General features: G+C 41.7%; 1 protein-coding gene across 1 annotated transcript in view; it reads left to right on the top strand.

Moving 5' to 3' along the window:
- PAXIP1 (PAX interacting (with transcription-activation domain) protein 1) overlaps window positions 1-23,037 on the top strand; it is a 53,087-nt gene that overhangs the window by 17,191 nt on the left and 12,859 nt on the right. Inside the window, exons 5-12 of the mRNA XM_012654144.1 lie at window positions 4,753-5,388; window positions 11,420-12,149; window positions 12,616-12,710; window positions 16,704-16,799; window positions 17,720-17,857; window positions 18,539-18,660; window positions 19,122-19,306; window positions 20,269-20,312. Coding sequence (XP_012509598.1) covers window positions 4,753-5,388; window positions 11,420-12,149; window positions 12,616-12,710; window positions 16,704-16,799; window positions 17,720-17,857; window positions 18,539-18,660; window positions 19,122-19,306; window positions 20,269-20,312 — 2,046 coding nt within the window. The remainder of the gene's footprint in view (window positions 1-4,752; window positions 5,389-11,419; window positions 12,150-12,615; window positions 12,711-16,703; window positions 16,800-17,719; window positions 17,858-18,538; window positions 18,661-19,121; window positions 19,307-20,268; window positions 20,313-23,037) is intronic.

The raw sequence follows: 23,037 nt of genomic DNA, 5'->3' as shown, positions 1-23,037 counted from the left end.
ATTTATTTTTAAAAAATAGGGACAGGGTCTTGCTGTGTTGCCCAGGCTGGTCTTGAACTCTTGGCCTCAAGCAATCCTCCCACCTCAGCCTCCCGAAATGCTAAGATTACAAGCATGAGCCACTGTGCCCAGCTTGAAACTACTATTTAGTGCTTACTGCATTTCTCCTGCAATGGTAAATACTTGTTAAAATCAGGTTTTGTGTTTGCCAGTAATACAAATAACAACAGGCAGCCATTAGTGAGCACTTACTAAGTGCCAGTGCAGTAATGCTCATAGCATGCTAGGAAGTCAGTCCTGCAGTCACCAGGAAGAAATGGAAACACAGATACCTGCCACCCCTTTTGGTGACAGTTACCCCTGTCTGTACATACTTTATTGTTCCTAAATAATTTTTAAGAAACCATAATGCCCACATGTAAAATAAAAAGAAAGGAATTGTTAATGAAAAGTATACAGGATTTTTGAATGTTCAAGTACAACTACTCTGAAAGACAATGTAGTAAGATATTTATATATATGTAACATATATGTATATATGAGCTTATATGTTTATATATTAGTGGAATCATCATGAATATAACAGCTACCAAAAAAGACTGTCATGTGTCTGTTGTAATGATGACATAAAAACCTTAAGTGATGTGGCCCTTAGTGATGTGATATTCCAATAAAATCTAATTTTTAAAGATGAGTGATCAACTTTTAGGAACTTTTTGAATAAGATAGGAATAATTATCCTTTGATTTTTTTTTTTTTTTTTTTTAGTAGCTGCTTTCCTGAAAAATTAATGTACATGGCACCAGATAACTTTTTTATCTGAATGTTTGATGGTGCCTCATTGGAATGTTGTTTGTGGGATACTTCCTCAGCTGAGTAGCATTGTCTAGGTCTTTTTAGGACTTAGCGTTTCCCCAATCCCCATGTCCCACCAGCTTTTGTGAAAAATAAAATAAGGCCCTCATAAATTTCCAAAACTCAGGGAGCGTGGTACCAACTCCTCTTTAGTATCACCGAGTTAGAATTTGTACTTAGTCCCTCTGCCATCTCTGTCTAAGGCAGTACTGCCATGCTGCTGTTGGGTCATGGCGGGCCACACAGCTTCCTATGGCTTGTGATTCCGCTTCAACTGGCCTCTTCCGCATTTCTTCCCAGCTCTCTCCTAAAGGATGAGAAGCACCAGTCTGTCAAATGAACTGGGGGAACCATATGTTCTGGCATCATCTATTTATAAAACCAAAATGGTTTTAAGTTAATGTAGATTAATTGGCCATTATGTTCTTGATTCATGATTATATCTGTGGCTTATATAACTAAATAACTGCAGTATTTGAAATTAAATCCCTTTAAAAATACTGAAGTGTGACCATTCCATCATATTACTATATTCTATAATCAGACATAAATTTGTAAACCTAATATGATGAATTTAAACACTTTTGAATTTATAAATTGTGTGAGTGCTAAATAGAGACTAGCTGACTACACACAAAAATAAATGGCATTTTATTTTTAAGTAAATTTATGTTTTTGCATTTTTTTAATGAGTGCATAGAGAAAACTTGGGCAAGTGGCATAGTGATACTACCTTTTATGTTCTCAGAAGTTTAAAAGTTTCAGTTGAAATTGATAAGAATGGAGAAATTCATAAATTTAAAACGAATAGAAGCAAGATATGGTTATTAGTTCTTGCGGGGAGAGGGCTGGTTTGTAGCATTTGCAGATTTCCAAGTGTAACTACTCCTGCCACGGGGATTTCAAACTACTTAAGCTGGGGAGGTGCACACGACCAGCACTCCAGCCCCCCACTGGTACCCCTGACCCTCAAACTTTGCTGTTAGCTCCTGAGGTCCTTGGCACTTAATAAGTTACAGTTTATTAGTGTTCAAGGATTAGAAGAATGTAGCTGATAAGGTGGCTCGGGAAAAGGTGTTTAGACATTGCTGTGCTCTCAACTCGTCCTTGCTTAAGCAGTAACTGTCTTTTAGTGACAAATGCTACTTATTTTGTGAAAAATGAGAGAGAACTTCAGTGAAATCTGATAAGACAATTTACTGAAATGTTTTACTTAGATTTGCATAGGAAACAATCAAGTCATTCCTGAAACATGAAATGCCAGCACTTTATACAAATTAGGAACTCAAGAGACTACCACAGTGGATCCCAAACTCTTACATATGAAGTCCTCTCTTTAATATCCAAAATTGTCAGTGACTCCTTTTCATGGCAGTAGTTTTTGTTTTTGGTGTTTGTTAGCAGAATTAAAAATCATTTTATTTCATATTTTATTATTTTAAGAAATATCATTCTACTTTGGAAAAATAATATGTAAACCATATTATACATAATAAATGTTATGCAAGCATACTGTACATTTGTATTAAATATTTAGTTTGTAAATATTTTTATGCATACCTGACTTCATATTTTCCTAAAATAACTCAGAGGTTCTTGGATGAGTAGTCCAGAAATTGAAGCTCTGTAGTCTTCCATACAAATTTATTGTCTGTATTTACTGTGGGGGGAATCTATATAACATTTTATACTTAAATATTTAAGAACATGATGTTTAGGATAGGAATAAGAAGTTTTACTATCAAAGGTGTAGGTAAATTGATATACTCCTACATAGCTGGTGGAAGTATAAATAGGCTTTTTGGGAGGGAAGTATAGTTACAGATATGAAGCCTTAAATTTCTATTACTTTTAAAACCTGAACACCAAAACCTAGGAATTTATCATAAAATACAACTCCAGTTTTTCATAGTAGCAAAACACTAGAAATAACAAGTGGCCAATACTAGGGGACGGACAAGGTCCTGTGCGTCAGAGGAGTGTGCTGATGTCAGAGCTGCTGTGTGCCACTAAGCGTCTGACACCAGGGACTGAGTGAGTCATATAGCCACGCGTCGGAGGAGCATGCTGACGTCAGAGCTGCTGTGTGCGACTGTAAACAGGCTTGTGAGATGACTGGGGAGATGTGAACAGGCCTGAATGTGAGACGGAGCATGGTCAGTTTTACTGGGTATGATTATGGTAGTGGTTTAGAAAGCCTTTATTAATTAGAGATACATAAACAAAGTCAGGGAGGAGATAGATGAAGCAAGATTTGTGAAAGGTTGCCGGTTATTTAAGCCAGGTGACAGGTGCAGGGAGTTTATTACAACAGTCTCTGGTTTGGGCTGTCTTTGAAAATGTACATTTAAAAAAATTAAAAACAAAAATGCCAGCATAAAAGCATACATCTTGACAAAGGAGGAAATAGTTTATCATATATTAAGTAAAAACACCTTATAAAGTGTTTGTATACTAACAATATGTGTCCTTCCTTTACCCTTTTAGTATATATACGTGTATATTTATAACACAAAGATACTATGAAAATGTTAAGTGTGGTCCTCTCTAGTCAGTGTGATTGTGATTATGTTCATTTTCCTTAGCCTTTTATTCATGGGTATCTCCCATGACTAAATTTTACTTGTATTTTAAAAAGTCTTAAGAAAGAACATCCTCAAACACAATAGGTCGAATCACGTAGCCTTTTCCACAGCTCACTCTTTGCCAGGAGATACCTGCCCCAGGTTTCTGTGCTTCACGTTCTCCAGTCTGCTTCTGCTCAAGCCAGAAGACTAGACGTGTCCTCAGCTAGCCCTCTCCTTCCCATGCCCCGTCCAGGGTGGTTCTTACCCGGCCATGTACACTGCAGGTGCCACCCTGGGGCTCCACGATAGGACAGGAGTTGAGTTTAGGGCCTCAATTACGTATTTGCTAGAGAATTGCTGTTATATGCTAGGCTTTTAGAATCAGGTCGGGGAGACTCTATTAGTTAGTGGAGCCAAATTTACAAACTTTACTCTTATTTAAAATTTTCCATCTATTTCCGCTTTCCTTTGGTATTCCACTGTGCCTTGCACATTCTACACCCTTTCCAGTAAGAGAGCCCTCTGCCTGTTAACACGCCTTGCATTGGGCTCTGCTGTGCACCTCTTTTCCGTTTTGCTGTATTTTCGGCTTTTCTTCCTAACAGTGCAAATTGTCATCATTCGTGCCCCAGCCAAAGCTCACCTTTCTGCGGCTTTCCCTGAGTGCTCCAGCTCACATTCGTGGGATCCTTTTCCAATCTGTTACCATCATTTAGCACTGGTTCTACATTGTAATCTCACTGCACATTTAACTTCTCTTTAGAACTAAATTGTGAACCTTGTTAGGTCAGAGACTTGTATCCTTTGTGTCTCCACCCCTTAGTGCGACTGAGCATTTCGAATGAGCTCAGTGACACTAGATGACCAGGCACGCTTTCCCGTGAAAGCCAGCCACACTCCTGGTGCCGAAGGTGCTCTGCCACACAGTTACCTTGCTTGCGATAAGCCTGCCATGGAAAACCAGCTCTGTAAGAATTATCAGTGAATAAAAACTTAGATTAGATAGCAATTATTTGCTTTATAATTTTCCATAGGATTTCTAGCTCTGCTTTTGCATTTTAAATATTTTAAAAATCTAGTTTTAAACAAAGCCTTTTAAGACTCTTCTTGCAGGCATGAGATCTTCCTGTGCTCCTTGATAGATGGTTTTAACTTTTTGGCTCATGTCCTCTGTCTACATGGTTAAAGTTTTCCTGTGTAGAAAATGGCAATAACAGTTGCTGAACATTTCAACTGCATTCCTCGCCTAAAGTTGTTTTTTAAAAATGCCTAATTGTAGGAAATTTGATAAAATTTACAGCTATATTTTGTGTTTGTGCTTTACTCATAGGAGAAATATGAATGTGCTTTAAAGCGAGCAAGTATTAAAATTGTAACTCCTGACTGGGTCCTGGACTGCGTATCTGAGAAAAGCAAAAAGGATGAAGCATTTTATCATCCTCGTCTGATTATTTATGAAGAGGAAGAAGAGGAGGAAGAGGAGGAAGAGGACGTAGAAAATGAGGAACATGATTTCCACCATGAGGGCAGCACAGATGAAAAGTCGAGCCCTGCGAGCTCTCAGGAAGTGTCTCCTACAGGAGACCAGCCGCTTTCGCCCAAGTCACACACCGAGAAATCCAAAGGGGAGCTAATGTTTGATGACTCTTCAGACTCTTCTCCTGAGAAACAAGAGAGAAACTTAAACTGGACCCCAGCGGAGGTCCCGCAGTTAGCTGCGGCCAAGCGCAGGCTGCCTCAGGGGAAGGAGCCTGGGTTGATTAATTTATGTGCCAATGTCCCGCCGGTCCCAGGTAACATTTTGCCTCCTGATGTCCGGGGTAATTTAATGGCTTCTGGACAAAATCTCCAAAGTTCCGAAAGATCAGAAATGATAGCTGCCTGGAGTCCAGCTGTGCGGACGTTGAGAAACATTACTAACAATGCTGACATTCAGCAGATTAACCGACCGTCAAATGTAGCGCACGTAAGTCACACTTTAAAGAACAAAACTTAAATATAGGATTTTAGAATTGGATTTCACAGTCTGCTTCAGTATAGTTTATTGTTTCTGCTTCTTCAGACTAAATACCTTGTGAGCAGTATTTGTGTGAGAACTTGTTTTACAGTCACGGATACATGTATATCAGAGTTGTAAATTCTGTTGAAAACGGGCAACAGCAAGCGTTTAGGTTGGAGACCTAGCACAGATGAGTAGAACCAGGACACCAACGATGGAGTGCTGTCCCTTGAGGAAGGGTTGCCACTTCTACTTAGTTTAAAATTAGCAACGGCAGCAAAGAGAAGAATGAAATTTACCAGCTGTTCCTAATTTGCTTGTAGTGAACTTGACGGTAGTAAATAAATAACATAAAGTCATTCATTCATTGAAGAAACCTTGATTTCAGTTTATAGCTTATGACACGGAGCTTGACACAGATTGGATCTTAAAAGTTCTAAGTAGGTGTTTTTCAATTTAAGACAGAAAGAAGGTAGTTGAGGTGGTATATTGGCCACTGTTTGCGTTTTTCTGGACACTGGAGATAGGATGGTAAGTAAGACAGTAAGTAGATGAATATGAGCCAGAAGATTTCTGATGGTGATAGGCATCTTGAAGAAAATAATAAGGGTCCTATGGTAGCAGTTGGCAGGAAGGAGGCTGTTTAGATGAGGTGGCCAGGGAGGCATCATGAAGGAGGTGACTTAAATCGGGGTTGACTGACAAGGAAGCTGTGGGAAGAACTAAGCAGAGTTGTGGGCAAAAGGAACAGCAGCTGCCAAGACCCAAAGTGGATGTGAATTTGCTGTGTTCTAAACAAAGAAATTTAGACTTGAACTTGGCAAGGTGAGTAAGTGCTCATCTAAAAGGGCCTCGTCACGTAGGGCCATAGTGCGGAGTATGGGCTTTCTTGGAAGGAAGCCACTGGGAAGCTTTGAGCACGCTGAGTTGAGATCTGAGAGGTGCTTTGTAAAGAGTGGATTGTAGAGGGGTAAGAGTGAAGCAGAGACCCCTTAAGAGGTGGTTGGAAGCGGAGTTTGAGAGAGGAGTGGAGGGGAGGGCCCGGCTTCCTGGCTCCAGCGAGCGAGTGGAGATGGTGGCATTTCAGAGATAAGGGGCACTGGAGGAGCTGCAGGCTTTGGGACCATCAGTTCCTTCTCAGAGATGTTGGGTTTGAGATGTCGGATAAATCCCAGGGAAGACGTCTGATAAGTAGTGGATGTATGTGTTTGGCTTCTTATTGAAGAGGTTGGCTAGAGTTACAGCCAGATGAAACGATGCCCGCGGAAGCTGTGGGAACGGATGAGGATGTGTAGGGACACAGGGCAGGGTGCGAGGAGGGTCTGGGGCCAGGCTGCGAGGAACCCCAGCATTGAGAATCCCATCTGACAGTAAGGGCTGGACTGGTGGTTCACCTTGTTCTGGACATTTTGATTTCATATTTTTGTTTTCTGAATAGCCGCTCAAAGTCCCAGCGAAGTGTCTGTAGAGTATAGCAACAGTCCAAAGCAGGATGCAGTATTCCACACATCCACTTTCAGTGGAGGGACTTGAGGCATGTCAAGTGGGGGAATTTGCCTATGGCCTGGTGTTAAGAATCATTGTTAATTTCATTGGTATGATGATGGTGGTGGTTTTAAAAGTCTTTATTGGTTAAAGATGCTTTAAAAAAACCTTCCTTCCTCTCTAGGCTTAAGCAGTGACTATTGGTAGTACCTGGTTCTCGGGACGCTGGAAGGGGATAGAACCCAGAGGAAGGTCAAAGCTAGCACATCTTTGAGGTAGTAGAAGGAAGAAAGTGAAGATGCTGTAAGGCAAGGTGAGCAGAGAGAGAAGATAATCAGGGATTTGAGGAGAATAGGACATTTTGAAATAGTTCATAGGTTGGAGAGACAGTATTGCTGGACACAGGACCCAGTTTAGGTTGGCAGCCATAGCTTAGGGTATTAACAAGGCTGGGGCTGGGAGAATGAAGTCCAGTGAGGACGGACAGTCCAGTGGTAACGGTCACACAGGCAGCACGGAAGGAAAGGGTTTGGTCGGAGCATGGTGTATTTGAATTAGCAGTTTTGGAGGCATGGTTTTGTGTGATGAAAGACACAGTCCAGTAACTGATAGGCCACATTCTGCCCAGACACACTTTGTTTGGCCCAAATAATTTTTTAAAATTTGATTTATTTGACAAAATCACAAGATTCTCCATACAAATTAGATTTCTGGCTGAAGAGGTGGATAATCTGATGAAATGCTGAGCTGATGTTCCTGAAGTCCTTCCTGTGTAGTAAGTCCTTTGGAGCAGAGCAGCGGCTGCCCCTTTAGAAGTGCGATTTCTCAGGTGTGCTTCAGTGCCCATCACTCCATGTTACTTGCCTGGGCTCTGCAGGTAAAATGGTTTTGCAGCTGACCACGGCTCTAGGGCGTTGAGGAAGCGAGAAGAGGGCCATTGAGGTGAGGAGGTCGAAGGACTGCAGCTCAGGGCCTATCCAGATGGGGGTCCACGTGAGCCAAGTTAAGGGGGAGATGGAACGCACGGAAAGATTAGTGCCAGCACCATCAGTGCTGAGGGTCCTGTCCCCTGGCCCTTGTAGATCCGCATCCAGAACGGCAAGTGAGTGATAAAGCCACATAGCAACGTCTCAGCAAGAGAGTAGTGAAGTCACCACCAGAAAGCAGTACTGGAACGCCAGAGGACGGCTTGCCATATAGGAGGTACAGGACACCGAGAATGATAGGCTAGAGGTGCCAGTTTTGACCTCAGAAATGAGAAGTGATACCTCATTGATTTGTCCCATAACCAGTTGGAAACCTGAGGCATGGACTAAAGAGATCCATCTCCTAGGGTTGGTGTTGGAATTAAATGAAATGTGTAAAAGCCTCTGGTAGCTCCAGAAGTGTTACTCTCCTCCTTTCTTTAGTTGAGAAATTATGGATGGAAGTCATCCATTTAAAATAGCAAATGTTCTTGCTCTTCATTTATTTGTAGTGTAGAAAACTGTTGATCAGTTACTGCTTGTTTCTCTATTCTATGTAGAAAATATTCTATACTTTTCAAATACAATGGATGTTGGTTTAAATACAAAGTTTCTTAGTTTGTATTTGGATATGTAGAGGAAATCTCATTTGAAATGGAAATAAGTGACTGATAGGGAGTTCAGGCACAACTCTGCGTTTGAAACGGTCCTTAGGGAGGGGAACTTGGCGTGCTCAGCTGTGTGCTGTAGAGGTGGAACGCTGGTGAGTGGGGGGGTTTGATCAGTAGTGAGAACAATTGCAAAGAGGTTTTCTGAGAGTCTTTCAGCAATGCAAGAGAGAACATAAGGACGTTCACTGCTAGATGTGAAGAACGTGAGTTTTTGAAATGTTAGAAATATGAGACAGATTTAGTTTAACATTAAATTGTGATGGGGAGGGGGATATAACCATCAAAATCCTGTTTAAATTGCAAATTTATAGTGGCTCAGAGCCATGTGGTGTGTATCATAATGCTTTATATATGGTGGCATTCAGTAACTCAGTATTAATGTAATTTAAATGAGGATTTTGACAGTTGTGATGGAAAAATTTAAACTTGACATTCATTTAAAATGGTTGTTTGCAGTATAGCACAATTATGTAATCAAGCAATTAAGATTCTTTTTCTTACGTTCTTTGGGATTAACATATGTTTTCAGGCAGAGGCAGATCAGAGGGTTGAAAAGTGATCTGATGAATGTGGCGGAGGTCCTAAGAGGCATCTCGATGGCTGGCCTTGCAGGTGCCCCTCCCTTGCTGGGCCTGCACTTCACTCCCTCGGTCCTGGCCTTGCAGGAGCAGAGGGTTCCAGGCCAATGGCCACCTTCATTCCTGGCCAGGACTCTCTTCCTGACTCTCCATCTGTTCTTCTCCCTCAGTGGACTAGAGTCAGCAGCGGACAGGACCCTTTTTAACCTTTTCTTCTAAAGCTCTTAGTAGAAACAGCTGTAAGCTGCCTCCTGTCCCACCCAGGTGTCCTCCCACCCGCTCCGATCACAGTCACCTTATGCAGACGGTAGGCCCAGCTGAGTCCTCTTGGCCAATCTGTGAGAAATAAGAGGGCTGAGAGCAACAGCCTCTGACTCCAGGTGTCCCTCCTTGTCCCTCTCCTGACATGTGCTCCCGTGTTTGTGTCGGTCCTTTGTCCCCTCCAGAGCGCCCTTTGGTTTAAGCAGCATGTGGAAACAACTGGCTCAACTCCCTGCGTTATGGCAGACAACAGGCATTCGTTTCCTTACTACCCATCAAATTCCTTAGGTCGTTTACTTCTCAGGATGAAAAAGTAGTATGTATACAAAATTTAAAAATGCAAATAATATCAAAGGACATAGAGTAAAAAGTTGAACTCCCTCTCGGGAGGCAGCCACTGCTTCTTAGCAGTTTCTTGGGTGGGCTCGTGGCTGATCTACACATGGGCAAGCAGGCCCCCCATTGCACCCCACACTTCCTGTGGAACATGAGCATACCAAATGCTGTTCAGCTGCTTTGGTGGTGTGTGGTGGGGCTAATTTTCCCTCTACTAGATACTTGTTAATACTTTTAAGTATGGAGAAGAAATAGTTATCTTACTAAATTTGTATAAAAAACATTTTTCTGTTTAGAGCTCAACTGAGATGTTCTGAAATCTTGAATCTTCTTATAGAGATGTCTTATCTATAAGGTGATTTTAAAGACAAACATGCCCAAGTTCTTGAGTTTGACTTATTTCAATTATAAACTTAATTATTTATCCAAAGCCTGTTACTCTTGCAGATCATATAACTTTGATTTGGAGTCTATTTAAGTGAAAGATAGATGTTATTAATAGAATCATGTTTGAGATTTTGGTATAGTTCTAGAGTATGTTAAAATTGAATTTCTAGAGTTTTATTTGAATGATAAATATGCTTTTAAAAGGGTTAAGTTGTATGGATTGAATTGTGGTAAAATCTGTTTGTACTGGTTTCCATGACTGTAGGAAATTAGGTTTAGATTTTTGTTATTTGAGCATGTTGAGTATAATTCATTATATAACATGTTTCTTTTGTTCTATTCGGTCCTGTGTAGGATATAACAAAAATGACTTGCAATTAGATACTCTGCTTGGGGAGCATCTCCTGGTCACCGTCCCTTCCCCTCCTACCCCTCAGTGTATACAGAACTCTCAGCTTACTCCCTGTCATGTGAAGCAGAATGAACTAGAAGGGAAAGAGTCTGGACTGAATGATTTTCTCTGGCTTGACACATTTTTATCCCATTTGAAGAACTTAGTCATTTTTGAGGGAGCATAATTTACCAACTATAATGATGATTTTTTTAGTTGGGGGAATGTTTACCACTTAAACTTACTGCTGGTGTCTGGCCTGTCCCCCTGGGTGTAGCATGCCAGTGCACAGAACAGGGTGACCGGGCAGGGGCGGGCTCCTGGAGCTACAGCTCGGGGCCCGCTGCTTTCATCTGGAAGGTGACCCACAGAGGACCTTGCTGTTGGACTCTGGGCCATGAGGCAGGAGGAAACGGAAAGTGGCAGCTGTGGAGAACATCTGGGGTGAGGCTGAGGCTACCTGCCAGGTGCCTTCTCCGCCTTCACTCCCTGGAGCATTTCTGGCCAGAAGGTCTGCAGAGCGGACGGGAGGGAGGTGGGCAATGGAGACGCTGCAGGGTGCAGCGCGCTGCAGGAGCACCTGAGCGCCAACTCCAGAAGTAAACAGGACAGAACACTCCCCTTTTCTAGAAACAGCCGAGTGAGTGTGAGTCTCGTGTTTGTCCCCTGTAATTCACTAGCTTATTACATTTTACTTGTTTCAAATTTGGTGGTCTCAAAATAGGAATTTTTTTACCTTATTGAAATTGACGAGACAAAGTAAATACAAAAGAAAAACATAGTATTGTTTTTGAAGTTTTCAATCATTTGACACATCTATTTAGTTGAATATTAAATATGTGGGATATTATTCTCTTGATTAAGAGACTGTTAATACATTTCAGGAACTATTGAGTATGACTCCACCTAACTTTTGTTTTCTAGATATTACAGTCCCTTTCAGCACCTACAAAAAATTTAGAACAGCAGGTGAATCACAGCCAGCAGGGACATGCAAATGCCAATGCAGTGCTGTTTAGCCAAGTGAAAGTGACTCCAGAGACACACATGCTACAGCAGCAGCAGACCCAGCAGCAGCAGCAGCAGCAGCAGCACCCGGTTCTGCACCTTCAGCCCCAGCAGATCATGCAGCTCCAGCAGCAGCAGCAGATTTCCCAGCAGCCCTACCCCCAGCCACAGGCGCACCAGTTTCCACAGCAGCAGCAACAGCAGCAAGTCCATCAGCATCCGTTTTCACAGCAACAGCTACAGTTTCCACAGCAACAGTTGCATCCTCAACAGCAGCTGCATCGCCCTCAGCAGCAGCTACAGCCGTTCCAGCAACAGCATGCCCTGCAGCAGCAGTTACATCAGCTGCAGCAGCACCAACTGCAACAGCAGCAGCTCGCGCAGCTTCAGCAGCACAACCTGCTACAGCAGCAGCAACAGCAGCAGCAAATTCAGCAGCAGCAGCAGCTCCAGCAGCAGCAGCTCCAGCGCATACACCAACAGCAGCAGCAGCAGCAAATGCAAAATCAATCAGCACAACACTTGAGTCAAACATCCCAGGCACTACAGCATCAGGTCCCACCTCAGCAGCCCCAGCCCCAGCCCCCGCAGCAGCCGCCGCCGCCACAGCAGCAGCAGCTTTTTGGACATGATCCAGCAGTGGAGAGTTCGTAATGGGGTTTTTTCTCTCTCTGCTAAAAGTCTTGCACTTACATGAATGCTTCGAGAGTATTTGAGGGTGCGGGGTAACGATTCATATCAAAGTAATTATTACAGAATGGAGAATGTGAACCTCATACCTAACAAAGAATATAGTTGTAATGGAACAATGGTCCTTTCTTTTGTACTTTGGGACATCATATACTGAAGTGAATATTAGTGTTCCATAGAACATGTAGGCTGACCCAGAGTAGTTAATGGTCAGGCATAAATTATGTTTTACTTTTTAATGATCATTTAATATAGACAAAGCGATATATTTGTAACAGTATTCCAGATGTACTCGAGTTATTGGCAGAAACATATGGTCAAGACTGATTAACTTAATAAGTTCAAATTGAACTTGGCCAAATGGCACTTTTTATGCAAGCATATTTGTAGGGTTTTAATTTTCTTGTATAATTCTATTGTAGTTCCAGAAGAAGGCTTCTTGCTGGGCTGTGTGTTTGCAATTGCGGATTATCCAGAGCAGATGTCTGATAAACAGCTGCTGGCCACCTGGAAAAGGGTGAGGTTGTGCCTGGAAGAAGTTAAACTTTGTATCTGAAGATGTTCCTTTCTGAACATAGACGTAACTATGTTCGTTTGACTGCATTTACTGAGATATGTCTACGTGTATTCTGAATGTGTTATGGGCATTTTTATTATTAACGTTCTCTGTGACCTTGGCTATCATTTTTCTGGCTTTTGTTTTCTCAGCTGTTAGGTGAGAATGTTGTACTTTGTCATTCTTAACATTCTTTCAGCTCTGAGATTCTCAGGGGTGCTAATAATTTATATATAAAAATAATTTGGGGTGGGGAAATAAGGTTTTTGATAACCTAGGATAGCAACCATTAACTTGCGTGTGTCTTGGTCATTTCTGTGTCTCCAAATGCAAGTACTAGAAAATCCTAGAATCTCTAGCTTAAAAGGGGCCTCGAAGTCTTCTAGCCCAATTGTGGAACTGTCCATTCATTGATTTATTATTTTGCATGGTGGCCCTTAAAGAAAAGAAAAAGTAAATACTTTTTCTTGTAATGCCATAAATTAAAACTGAGTCAAAAACTAAAAAAAAAAATCCGAGTTTAAGTAAGCCTAAAGTACACCTTGAATGTGCTTCACTGTAAGCATTCCTGGTGTTTAAACCCCTGCTACGTGCCAAGCGAGCTGCAAGACCTAGGGGAAGTGTGCCGAGTAAACAGACTGAGCACCCTGTAGCGCACGGTAGGAGACACACAGGCACCCACACAGAGATAGGAGGCAGTGTGGTAGGCACGGGTGGAGTGAGGCCCGGTGTGTTGTGAGAGCCTGAGGAAGGGCCTTCACCCATCGGGTTGGGGGCATGTTATGAAGTCTCCTGGAAGAGGTGCTTCCCGATCTGAGTCTTAAAGGATAAGCAGGAGTAAGAATTAGGGGAGGATTTTCCAGATGGACCAATGTGGGCTAAGGCATGAGATTGCAGGGACTGTTGGGGAGGGAGGAAAGGGCATGGGCCTCGGTGGGCTCCGTGAGGCCGGCGGGGCAAGAGGCAAGGCTGGCGTGTCTTGCAGGACCTGTTCTATATGCTGTGCTGTGGAGTTTGCGTCTGTCTTCTCTAGTCTACTATGCATGTAGAAAAGAGGCAGGGGAAGAGGTCAGCTGCACACTAGCAAAGTGGTGAGTTTGAGAGTGACCAACCAGGGAGATGACCGTGGCCGGCCGGTTGACAGAGGCTGGTGATCTGCACCCGGGCAAGTAAGGTGGGGGCAGTCCTCAGAGTGACAGCAGCAAGACTTAAAAGAAAGTCAGAGGTGTGAGCAGGTAACATTTAGAAACTATCCTAAGAAGTAGAACAAAACTCAAAGATATGAAAGATAGTGGAGAAAAGTTTTTTTTTTTTTTTTTGAAGTTAAAGGATTAGCCCAAGAGGGCCAACATTAAATAAGAGGAGTTTGGGAATGCAGAAAATGAAGGCAAGAAAATTATTAAAGAAATTACCATACAGCCGAAGGACTGGAAAGAGTGACGATAAGGGAACTGAAAGTTCAGACTGAGAGAGAAGAGAAAAAACAGCTTAACGAAGGGGAAGACGTTGGAAGATCAGGAATCAGGACAGTGTCAGGCGTCTCAAATGCAGCACGCGGGAGCTAGAGGACAGTTGAATGGTTTCTTCAAAATTTTGAGGGAAAATAATTTCTAACCTAGAATAGTATATGCAGCCTGTCAATCACAAGACTGTGGACTAAAGATATTTTTATACTTCTAAGGTCAAAAATTTATCTCCTTTGTATTCGTCCTTAGGAAGCTGCTATCCCAGCAGAGAGGTAGTCATGGCAGCCAAGAATCGGGGGCTCTGACATAGATGGGGAGGGAAACCCCGACAGGTGTGGACGCGGGACTAGGAAGAACCAGGCTTGGTACCAGGAGACAGAGTCCAGGAGGAACAAGTGAAAAACAGAAGATGCTGATAGATTAAGAAGAGACATAGCCAGTCGACCCTTGAGCAGTTATGGGGGTTAGGGACGCTGACTCCCACGAACTTGAAAATCCATGTATAACTTTTGACTCCCCAAAAACTTTACTACTGATAGACTACTGTTGACTGGAAGCCTTACCAGTAACGTGAACTGTCAGTGACACATTTTGTGTGTTATATTATGTACTGTATTTTTATAATAAACTAGAGGAAAAAAAATGCTGTTAAAATCACGAGGAAGAGAAAATACAGTTACTATTCATTAAGTGGGTCTTCATCTTTGTCTTCATGTTGCGTAGGCTGAGGAAGAGGAGGGGTTGGTCTCGCTCTCTCAGGGTTGGCAGAGGTGAAATAAACTTGAAAGCTGTATTCAGGGGTCAACTGTAATACATTAGTTTTCTATTGCTCTGTAACAAATTACCCCAAAACTTAGTGACTTGAAAGAACAAACATTTATTATCTCACAGTTTCGTCATGGGTCAGAAAGTGCGGTGGCTTAGTAGGATGATTGTGATTCAGGCTGTCCATGAGGTCGCAGTCAAGACATCAGCTGGGGCTGCAGGAGCCACTTCTAGGACAGCCCCTCACGTGTCCGTGGGCTGGAGGCCTCAGTCCCTCACCACATGGGGCTCTCCATGGGCTCCTTGAGTGTCCACAGCACAGCAACTGTCTTCCTTCCTCAGAGTGAGTGACCCGCGACAGCAGGGAGGAGCCACAGTGTTACTGCGCCCCTCACGACTGCGTCACGGGAGTCTCCTGCTGTCAGTTCCAGCATGCTGTGTTAGTTAGAAGTGAGTCACTAAGTCCAGTCCGTGCTCAAGGCTGGGGAGTGAAGCTCCAACTCCTGGTGGGAGGAGTTTAAAATAATTTGTGGACGTATTTTAAAACCACCATGTACACATTTCTTTGCAGACTTTAGGCGTGAAATGGTGAAAGGTACATGGAACTAAGAAAAAGGCAGATTGCGGTGGAGGGCAGGATAAGGCAGTCATTGACACCCAGGGAAACAAACATTTCTGCAAGAAAAGAACTTTAATCTCGGGGGCTTTATTAAACTATGTGGCTGAACTACATTACATTAAATACCCAAGACTGATCCAAATAAGAATTGGGACAAGCAAGTCAGGAAGGCTTGAGTGTGAAGGGTGGCCTGCGTAGTAGGAGGTCAATGGATAGTACAAGAAACTGGAAAACAAAAAAATAGCGGCATAGAACGTGCTAGTTAGAATGTGTTAATTATCAGAAGAAACGGCTTAAAGAGCCGAACGTAATTGCTTCGAGGGAATGGAGGGCAGGGCTGGGAGAGGAAGCTGCTGCTCTGTCATGTGCCTCGTTAAATACGTCTGTGAATAGTTATAGTGAAAAGAAGTAAATGAAACAGAATAGGGTTTTGAGGGGCAGGCCTTTTTAAGTTTGTATTTTAATATATGGTAAAATTCCCCCCTTTTTAGCATACATTATTTTGAATTTTGACAAATGCCATGTACGATGTGATCACTACAGGATGCAGAACAGTTCCTTCACTCCCCAAAACTGAATCTAGTTTTGAAAATAAATTTTTTGTATTTACTAATTTCGTTCTGATTTGCTTTTGAATTTTCCTTTTAGAATAGTGGTTTTTGAGGAGGGTAGATCCGCACCCATTGAGACGTTTGACAACATCTGAAGACATTTTTAGTTGTAACAACTATGAGTGCTGCTGGTGGTGTGTAGTGGGTAGGAGTCAGGGAAGCTGCCAGACATCCCACAACACGTAGGACAGCCCTACTGTAAGAATTAACTGGACTGCAATGTCAGTGGTGTTGAGGTCGAGAAACGGTTTTAGAAGTACATTCCATTGTTCTTCTCTTTCTCCCTGGAAGTTCAGATTAAATAAGCATTGGAGTTCATTTTCATTTTATAATGCTGGGTAGACAAGTTTATAAATATAACATATATCTTTTATTCTTTGGGGAAACATACTATATCATAAATATATGATGAGTTCTTTTAATAGCTTCTTTTATGAGAAATTATAATTCTACTCTGTTCTCCTGAGTAATCAGTTGGGTGTTTTGTGTCTAGATAATCCAGGCGCACGGTGGCGCTGTGGACCCCACACTCACCAGCCGATGCACACACCTCCTCTGCGAGAGTCAGGTCAGCGGCGTGTATGCCCAGGTGAGGAGAATAGCCCCGGCTATTTTTTATGTGCAGTCTTAAGGTTCTGGTGATAATTATTTTGGGGAAGGACTCTTTTCTATCTCTTAAAATAAGAAAGTTGCTGCTTATTAATTATCATCATTTCTTTGGTGGGATAGATGCCTTTGTGGACACCGTTGTTTTTGAGCGGATAAAGGAAAGAGAGGTTCCCAGGTAGTGTGAAGCAAAGGGTAGACACTCCTGGTTGTCATCCTAGCCGCACTGCATGCCCGGCGGGTAGAAACGGGATCGGTGCGGTTGTGCAGCCGTGCGCACAGGGCCGGGACTGGCAGACACCCTGTGGAGCTTCTCTGCTGCTGGGGCGCAAGCTTTCTCTTCAGTCCTGCCTCCTTTGACCCCCTAAAATTTCATTTCTTTTCTTTAAAATATTCGTATTTGTAGATAGATTGAGGTTAAAGTATATGTGACGAGTGACCTCCAAGAAACCCTTCTTAAAGAACGTAGCATTGACTGGATCTGCTTTCCAACTACAAATGTAGAAATACTCACGAGGCGTTTTCCTGTGCTCCTTTTTATTTCAGGTGGATGGTTATATTTTTTATAGCTTGTCTTATGTGGGGCCCTCTGTGTTCTTATGGGGGACTTTCAGCTTTGATGATTATAAATGTTATTCATGATTAAAGTGATTTTTAAGGTTGTTATAAAATTTGTTGCTTTTATCCCCCATTGCAGGCTCCTGTTCTTAGACAGAGAGTAAATTTTTAAACCACACTGTTGTAGTTTGTTACTTTAATAAATCCAGTGCTAAGTGTCATGACATTATTTTATTTATGGGGCTTCCAATAAAGATAGCATTGTAATTACATAACCTTACGATTTTGTATTTAATTCTGCAGCAAAAAACAGAAGCAACAAACTTATAATTTTATGTTTGACAGGCAATAAGAGAAAGAAAGAGATGCATCACTGCACACTGGTTAAACACAGTCTTGAAGAAGAAGAAAATGGTGCCCCCTCACCGAGCCCTGCACTTCCCAGTGGCATTCCCACCAGGAGGAAAGCCGTGCTCACAGCATGTAAGGCAGGAGCCTTTTATTTTGCTTCATGTTTTAATCATTGTTCTTCTTTGACAAATAACTGTGTACTGATTTTCTGGCTCAAGTGTTGGCTTCCGAGTCAGTGTTATTCTGTGCACTTTGGCCCAGTTTATAAGTGCCTGCTCATTAAGAAATACCTTACTTTCTTTTATTCCCATATAACCATCATAGTTTTCTGCACACAGTAGATATTTAATGGGTTCTGCAATCTTTGACACTATTTGAAATTCACAAATAAATCAAAGGCCACCAAAAGCAGAACTTGATCAACAGTTGTGGGTTCTCCCACTCAAGTGATCACAAAGTTGGGATCAGTAAGGAGAAGGAAGAACTGACTCATACGTATGTGATTCATGAAATAACTATGTTAAAATTATCTGAGCAATGTTATGTTAACACAAAAAAGGTTTTCCTGTATTTGTCACCTCTTGTTTACTCTTTTTCTTCTTCCCTATGAAGGCTATGTATGTAGCACATTTATTGTTAACACAGTTCTGGTCTTGGCGTTCTTAGGAGTGATATTACCAAATGTGTCCCATAATGCCAGAGAAATAATGAAAAAATATATATTTCTATAAAACAACTAAGCAGTAGAAGAAATAGTACTTGAGTCTGATAGGGGTTTTTTTTTTCACCTTATTTGCTCTTTTTTTCCCGTAGATTATTTCTGTGACTGGATTTGTTGATAGTGACAGAGATGACCTAAAGCTAATGGCTTATTTGGCAGGTGCCAAGTATACGGGTTATCTGTGCCGCAGCAACACAGTCCTCATCTGTAAAGAGTAAGCAAATTTTTGAAACCATTTTTAACCTTAAATTTACACACAATATAGTGGCTATTTCTACAATCCTGTGTTTCTTAATATATCATGGTTTTGTGGTATAAAGTTGATTGTGGAAATCAAAATCTGTTAAAGAATGGCAATGATGTTCAGGGTAATGTTGGCAGAAATACCTGTAAAACATTTGAATTAATGAAATTTGAATTAACAACATTAGGTAATAGGAACGAGGTAAAAGTAGGACTGGTAGGTGGTCTTCTGATCTTCTAATCCTCTAAGCCTTGAAGTAGACACTCAGTTACCAGCCAGGGTCACCTGGCTTTGCCTAGGGTATGCTTGCCACTCCTGTCGTGAGAAATGTTTTTAGTGCTTTTGTTGAAAATAAATATAAATTCAAGCAGCAGAGAACTCTAACATTTAATAAATATGTTGTCTCTCCTCTCTGTCCCGCCCCCCAAAAGACCAGCTGGTTTAAAGTACGAGAAAGCCAAGGAGTGGAGGATCCCCTGTGTGAACGCCCAGTGGCTGGGCGACGTCCTCCTGGGAAACTTCGAGGCACTGCGGCAGATTCAGTACGGCCGTTACACCGCATTCAATCTACAGGATCCCTTCGCCCCGACTCAGCATTTAGTCTTAAATCTTCTAGGTAAGTGAAATTTTACATGCTTGGTCTACCACCTTTCATTTATGCTCACCACCAGGCGTGGCTATAGCTCTCCAGGTTTTGATTCATTTATTTCCTTTCCACACACTTTGTTCCTTCTCCCCACTCTGCCCAGGGTTTTGTTGGTTTGGTATTTTTGTTTGCTTTTAATAGACTCTTAGAGATGAAAGGAGCACTTGAAAGACCTTTTAGTCTGGTCTCTCAAGCCAATTATCTTTTGTGAAAAATGTCCCCTACCCTGTGGAACATTCCCTGCTTCCTAGAATTGTTGTCTGTCTTCTCGTCACTGTGGTGCCTTGACTGACCTGCTTTTGTGTCATGGATGTTGTCATGCCTCCTGTGGCCAGCAGGTGGATGTCTGCTGCACTCTGCCTTCCAGTAGACGCAGCTCCTTGAGGGAGCACCGTCCCCGTTGTAGATGCTGCAACGCTGAGGTTTAATTAAGCATGGCCCTGTGTCCACTGTACCCCACAGGGTAAGCATGCTGGTCCCTTCTGCCAGCCCTTGCTTGGTGTGGTCCTTCCTGTTGACCGCCTCTTGTCATAACTGGTGTGTTACCCAGAGCTGGGCACAGTCCTCTAGAAACGTCTAAGCAGACAACACGCAGTAGGACGGTGAATACCATTGGTTTAGAATACCATTGGTTTAGCAAACCAGTGTTTGCTTTGTCCTTTGCTGCTGATTTTTTAGTGCTACTTCATGTAGATGATGTGCAGTAAACTAAAGCATCAAGAGTGTTGCCAGGAGTCTGCCGTGCCGCTCCCACCTTGCCCTGGAAAACATTTTTGTAAACTTAAGTATAGGACTTAACATTCGTCCCTGTTCAATGTTGGCAGCTAAGCTACCGATGTGTCTAGGATTATCAGCCTCAGAGAAGGCTTTCACAAAAAGACTTTTCTATTTAAACGATGTATTGTGAAAAAATAACTTATTTCTCTCTTTAGATGCCTGGAGAGTTCCATTAAAAGTGTCAGCAGAGTTGTTGATGGTATGTCAAATTACTAATTTTACTAATTTTATTTTAATAGCATAGTAAAATGTAGTAGGGATGTAAATCAAAAATTCTTTTAGTAATTTGTCAACATGGTAACAAATGAAGACTATGTCTTCTCACTTGTCATCAAAGGTTTATCTTGAGTCCGTTTTTTCTCTGTCGATGATATGATTGTCAGTTGTTCACTTATATACATAGGAGCAGTATTTGCTTCAAAGAGCATTTAATACATGATTGCTTAAAGAATTGAAGAGCAGTAAAATCATAAGGCAACTTCTTGTTTTTCATGGAATAGAAAGGCAGGAATTTTGAGAACCATTAGAAGCACTAGATCTATAACCCACTTGAGGCCCAGACTGGATAAAGCAGGCCCAGATCTTGGTGTGGTGAGGGGGTATTTTCTTAGTGTCCCAGGTTGGGGGTCATAGCACATTGGTTAGGTCTCGGATGGGAAACTTTGCAGGACAGGCCATTCGGGGAGCTTGAGTCCATTGGTGGGTAGTTATGAGACAGGTAGGGGCTGTCTTTTCAGCAAGGCGCTGTCCAGTTCTCGTATGCGAAGTGTGATGAGTGGAACATCAGTTTGTTCTTCAGCACTGATACCTGCTAAGTTACAAACAGGACCATTTCAATAATTCTTCACCTTAGACTTTCTCTGCTGCTGCTTGTCACTGACCGCACATCGGTACTGGGAGAATAGCTGGTCAGTAGTGGTATAATGTAAAGGCTTAGGTTTATGTTTATGTTATTACATGTATTAATCTGTATTTTTTAAAATGGACTTCCATGTCATTGTCCCAGCAATTTTTCACCACGTTTCTGCCCTATACAGAGGTAATTTAGGGTTGTGCCATTGGAACAGCTAGCTGAGGAGAATATTCTCGTCAGGATTACCAGCTGACACCTAAACCTACGTTCTGATTATTGATCCACTGACTCATTTTCCAAATCTGATCTGGAAGCTGCCGGTGATGGTCCTGAGTCTTTGAGGAAGCCCATGTATATGGGGCAGTGTCTCGTTTCCTTAATACTAATGATGATGTGACCGTGTTATATATTTTTTCCGTAGCTTAAACTAGTAATTATGATTTTAATAAAACATGACCAGCTCTGGCACAGAAGCAAAAGTAGATATTCTCTGTGAACTCTGTCTTTTAGAACCAATGGATTGTTGCTTGATTAGGGTATCATCCTTACAGACTCCTGCTCCAGTTGTGCAGAATGCGGGCCAGGAAGGCACATTGCTCCCCTGGCATGGAGGACAGCGGATGATGCCTACAGACGGATCTTGGCTTACATGTAGACTGTGTTGTACAGCAGAGAGGTGCCAGGCAGTGGTTTGCCAAGCTTTCTGTGGCTATGGAGAAGATTTTGGAAGTAATCAGGGTTATTTTAAAACCGTATGAGCAGTGGGAGAGTTTTGATGAGAGAAAAGAGATGGCCGCTATTCTTAGTAAGATACCAAAACCACCTCTAGACAGTGAAGGGGAGCAGGGTGCAAATGGAGTCAGAGCTCTAGCTACGGTTAACTAAACGAGTGGAATTGGAATGTCCTAACACAAAGAAATGATAAGTGCCTGAAGTGACGGATGCCCCACTTACCCTGATTAATTCACATTGTATGCCTGTATCCAAACATCACATGTACCCTATAAAGACAGACAACTATTTTGTACCTATAATAATTTAAAACAAGGAAAAAAAAAGCTCTGGCTACAGCCAATCTTACGGTATCCCAAAGGATTCGGTAGTGGACCACTTGGAAATAAACCACTGGGCAGATTTCAGTCATGTCTTCAGTGGAACACAAATGAAAACAAATAGCTGGTTTCTGTCAAGCATGTTGGGAAGTGATTTTATTACTGTAAAATAAATTTTTCCTTATCTAATTTGATTCTAGTATATAATTGATTAAAATCTCTTGATTAAAAAAATTTGGAAAGGCTGTAACGGGACCTATAGACAGATATACATAGACATTTCAAAATTAATAGCTTTTGATTAGTATAATTTATCTTCATTTTGATAATAGAAATTGTAGCTTTGTGTTAAGCCAAGAAACGTGGAGCATAATTTGTTAAAAATTCTCTTTGATTATTGAGGAACCAAAAAAAAAATGCATAAAAAGTCAATATAGGAGGAGGGTTTTTTCCCTCTGTAAGTTTCACTTTAAAACTATACTTAAGGAATCAAATCTTACAAAATTCTGGAAGATTTTGGTATTGTGCTGATAATTTCAGGGAAATTAATCAAGTACCTGCTGATTTAAAAGTATATTTTATTCTGTAGTTTTTGTGTCTTGCTGTGGAAGATACTAGACCAGCATAGCAGAAAAGCATGATGTAAATAGCATACTTTGACATTTTAAAAGTTACATTCCATAACCATTTTGAAATGCTTTGCAAACTTAAAAAAAAAAATCCTACATGAAGTTACTTGCAATTAATTCATAGTTAATCAGGCATTTTGAAAGCTTATTTGGATTAAAAAAAACCCATAGTGTTGAAATTTGGTAAAATCTTAATGTTAATTTTTACCGCGAAAAGTTTTTCATAAGATATACACACGCTAGTTTAATTGTGTGTATTTGTAAATTACTACACGTGTCCTGAGCCAGGGACACAGTAGGTTTCAGGCCAGTTCGATGCTGTTAGTTTTCCTATGATTGTAGGACTTCGTACTAAACGTCACGTCAGTGAGACTGCTGGCTGTGGAACGT

This window comes from Propithecus coquereli, unplaced genomic scaffold (genome assembly GCF_000956105.1).
Source record: "Propithecus coquereli isolate 6110/MARCELLA unplaced genomic scaffold, Pcoq_1.0 Scaffold439, whole genome shotgun sequence".
NCBI lineage: Eukaryota > Metazoa > Chordata > Mammalia > Primates > Indriidae > Propithecus > Propithecus coquereli.
This window is presented reverse-complemented; position numbering and strand designations above follow the sequence as displayed.